Source organism: Condylura cristata, unplaced genomic scaffold (genome assembly GCF_000260355.1).
Source record: "Condylura cristata isolate star-nosed mole 26May11 unplaced genomic scaffold, ConCri1.0 scaffold00033, whole genome shotgun sequence".
NCBI classification, from domain to species: Eukaryota; Metazoa; Chordata; class Mammalia; order Eulipotyphla; family Talpidae; genus Condylura; species Condylura cristata.
This window is the reverse complement of record NW_004567134.1, coordinates 4,358,226-4,361,309: the sequence shown is the minus strand read 5'-3', so window position 1 is coordinate 4,361,309 and position 3,084 is coordinate 4,358,226. Positions and strand designations below refer to the sequence as shown.

Sequence of the window (3,084 nt, the reverse complement as noted above, 5' to 3'; positions counted from 1 at the left end):
TTGGGCTTGCTTTGCTTCTGATGGTTTTCTCGGCGCGTCCCCCCTCTGAGGGCCAAAAATAAAACCACGTCCGATCTGCAAAAACCTTAATGGGCCTGAAGACTTTGAAAAGCGAGTGGAGGGCGGTGGGCAGTTGGGTGCACCCCCAGTCCATAGCTCTCCTGACAGCACCCGAGTTCCCTATTTACTCGCGCTGCATGGTTTGTGTTTTTCTGTTTTGTTTCCCTCTCATTGCAGGGGCTGTTTGCGGGGTGGGGTGGGGGGTTCGCTATGTCGGATGACGATTCGAGGGCCAGCACCAGCTCCTCCTCATCTTCGTCCTCCAACCAGCAAACCGAGAAAGAAACAAACACCCCCAAGAAGAAGGAGAGTAAAGTCAGCATGAGCAAAAACTCCAAACTCCTCTCCACCAGCGCCAAGAGGTACTCTCCTCCCCCCAACCCCCCAGGCTTCTATTTTCCGAACTGCCTTTTGCTGTATTTGGTCTGCTTCCCAGTGAAGGTAGCTTAAATGCACCTTGTAACTTATATGTTCTTAAAAATGAAAAAAGAGCCTTGGAAGCCCTAATTATTTTCTCCTTTGCCTCTTCTGTTTTTCTTCTTAATCACTGTCCACACACAGCTGTTGTGGTTTGCCTCTTCTGTTTCTTGCTGAAGTTTGTAAGAATCTTCATTACTTTCATTAGTGACCCCCAAATCTGATTTTGAATTACTTAGCCTCGTAATTGCACATCTGTGACCCTCCTCAACTGCCACCCCATTAAATTGCTAATACCTGCACAGACAATTCTAGTAAAAGGAGTTCTGTTACCATCTTAGTTCTTCTCACCTGTTGCATATCTGAACTAATTTAACTAGTGGCTCTTTCTCTTTGGTCTTTTCCTCTCATGTCGTAGTGTAAAAGCTATGTTATCCTTCAGTAATATCTTCTGAGTCCCATGACCCTTCAAATGACCTAGAACAGATTCCTGGGAAGCCCTATACCCTTTCTAAATCCTTCTCAGGTAGACAGTCCTTAAACTTTAAAGTGAAAAATAGTAAGACATCTAGATGGTGGGTTAGATAGGAGTGCCTTTCTTGAATGTAAAAAAAAAAAATCTGAGGCTCTGGTTTCTCCAGTGAGTTGAGGACCACGGAGTTTGAATTTATTGTCATTTTTCCTGACTTGAAATTTGTAAAGTTGTCAAATACCTGGGTGACCTAAGCATGGGCAGATGGAGTGAGCTTACCTTATTTTAATTAGTGTGGTAGTCTAGACTTATATGGCAAGATTGTTCTTTTTTTTTTTTTTTTCCAGAGTTGGTTTGACTACATGTCAGTTTCCCTAGAGTCCTAATTGGCCCTCATTGATTAGACCTGTGCTGGCTCTCCCAGGCCTGGCCTTTTGCCAGCCCACTTTGGATGGGAACTTGCCCTGACTTGACTAAGATAGGTTATTTGCTTTATGGCATTGGTACTTTTTACATTGTGCCAGAGACCCATGGTGTACATGAATATATTTGGGGGTAATGGTACAGATACAAATATAAAATCGTCTGCTTTGTGTTACTAAATGACAAGGAGCAGGGTTTTCATTAGACAGTCTGCCCAATTGTGCTTAAGGGAGTTAAAAACTTACTTGAGAGTGTTTGGGAAATGGTGCTTGTAAGTAAAATGAAAGGTGGAAGCCACAGATAGTAATTTTATCTGTAAGGTTAATATCAGTTCTAGTGACTTGGATATCTTGCTGAAAAAGTGTCACTGTAAAAACAGAGCTGCAGTTTATAGTAAAGGTAAAAATGAAGAGAGGGACTATGTATCTAGGAAAGAATGAGGTGGCCGTTGACATTGGTGGAACCCTGCAAAAGCTGCTTTGTGAAATAGCTTGGTTTGGGAGGCAGGTGTTTCCCATAAAATTTGCAAGGGAGGCCTATTGCAGCATCTAGAATGAAAAAGAAGCCTGAATGGGCGGTAAGAGGTTACTTAACTGCACATTGGAAAGTGGTTTTTAGACCAGGGGAGAGGAAAGTCCCCATCGAGAGTGGTCTGGACAAGAATTACTTGGTGGAGCACACAAATGTGTTACTCTTGCAAATCTTCCTGCCAGTATTCTGTTTGTTGTAGAAATGAAGTGGATAAAAGCTGTCTGGTATTACTCTTTTTAGGTATTAATCAACTTTCCAGTATTTTATAGTAGAGGTGGGGCTGCAAGGAGAAGTGAAGTCAGTGTTTTTATAGAGAAGTCTCGGAGAGAGTATTTTTGCTTTATGTACATAGGCTTTAATAGATGCAGGTAAAGAATCAGGAAACCAGGGTTCCAAATCAGGAAGCCAGTGTTCCGAACTGTTAGTCTTAACATAGGACAGTGAGTCAATCATCCGCGATATGAATATCTCAGAACTGAATAATTGTTGGTAGCAATAGATTTTAGCAAGACATAGATAGATGTCAGTATACATTGTGAGCAAACCTCACTCTAAAGTTGACCAGATTTGTAGATCCAATAGGAAGGTTTAAAGAACTTCCCCAGTCATCACCCTTCATTTCTCTTACACGTGAGGAAAACAATGCCTTTCAAATCCTATTTTCTATCATATCCAGTTGCCTCAATTTCTACCTTTAGAAAACCTTTGCAAAGAGAAAAAGCATCCATTGTGATTCTGATTGCCATATGTGTTTGACAATTGTGTTGCCTTCATGAGATTTTCACGTTGTAGTATAACCCATTAGGGTTTTCAATGACAGGAGCAGGAAAGGTTATAAGAATAGAAGGTGTCCTTTAAAAGGTGGAACAGGCGTAAAAGCCTCAAACTTTGTCCTATTCATTGATGCTCCAAGCGCCTAGGTAAGCAGAGACAAAGGCCAGGCCGTGGTGTGAACTGCCTGGTGGCGTCGGTCTAGGAGTGGGGGATGGGGTTCTTTGTGAAGTACAGGGTGGGTGTGGAGAGGAAGACGCGGAGGGCCCAGGGCTTGCGTCCAGTGTGGGGTAAAGGACCCGGGCGGCCTCAAGAGGAGGCCGGTCAGGGAAGACGGCCGAGAGCCCGCGCGCGTGCGGGGTGGGCTGCACCTGTACGCCCCGCGGGCCGGCTGCCTCGGGGCCCGCCCG

The 3,084-nt window shown here is 44.1% G+C and overlaps 1 protein-coding gene across 1 annotated transcript in view; it reads left to right on the top strand.

The window, feature by feature from the left end:
• Positions 1-224: 224 nt before the first annotated feature.
• The window catches only part of UBE2E1 (ubiquitin-conjugating enzyme E2E 1), a 54,256-nt gene continuing 51,396 nt past the window's right edge, over positions 225-3,084 (top strand). The window contains exon 1 of the mRNA XM_004692283.2: positions 225-422. Coding sequence (XP_004692340.1) covers positions 271-422 — 152 coding nt within the window. The 5' untranslated portion in view covers positions 225-270. The remainder of the gene's footprint in view (positions 423-3,084) is intronic.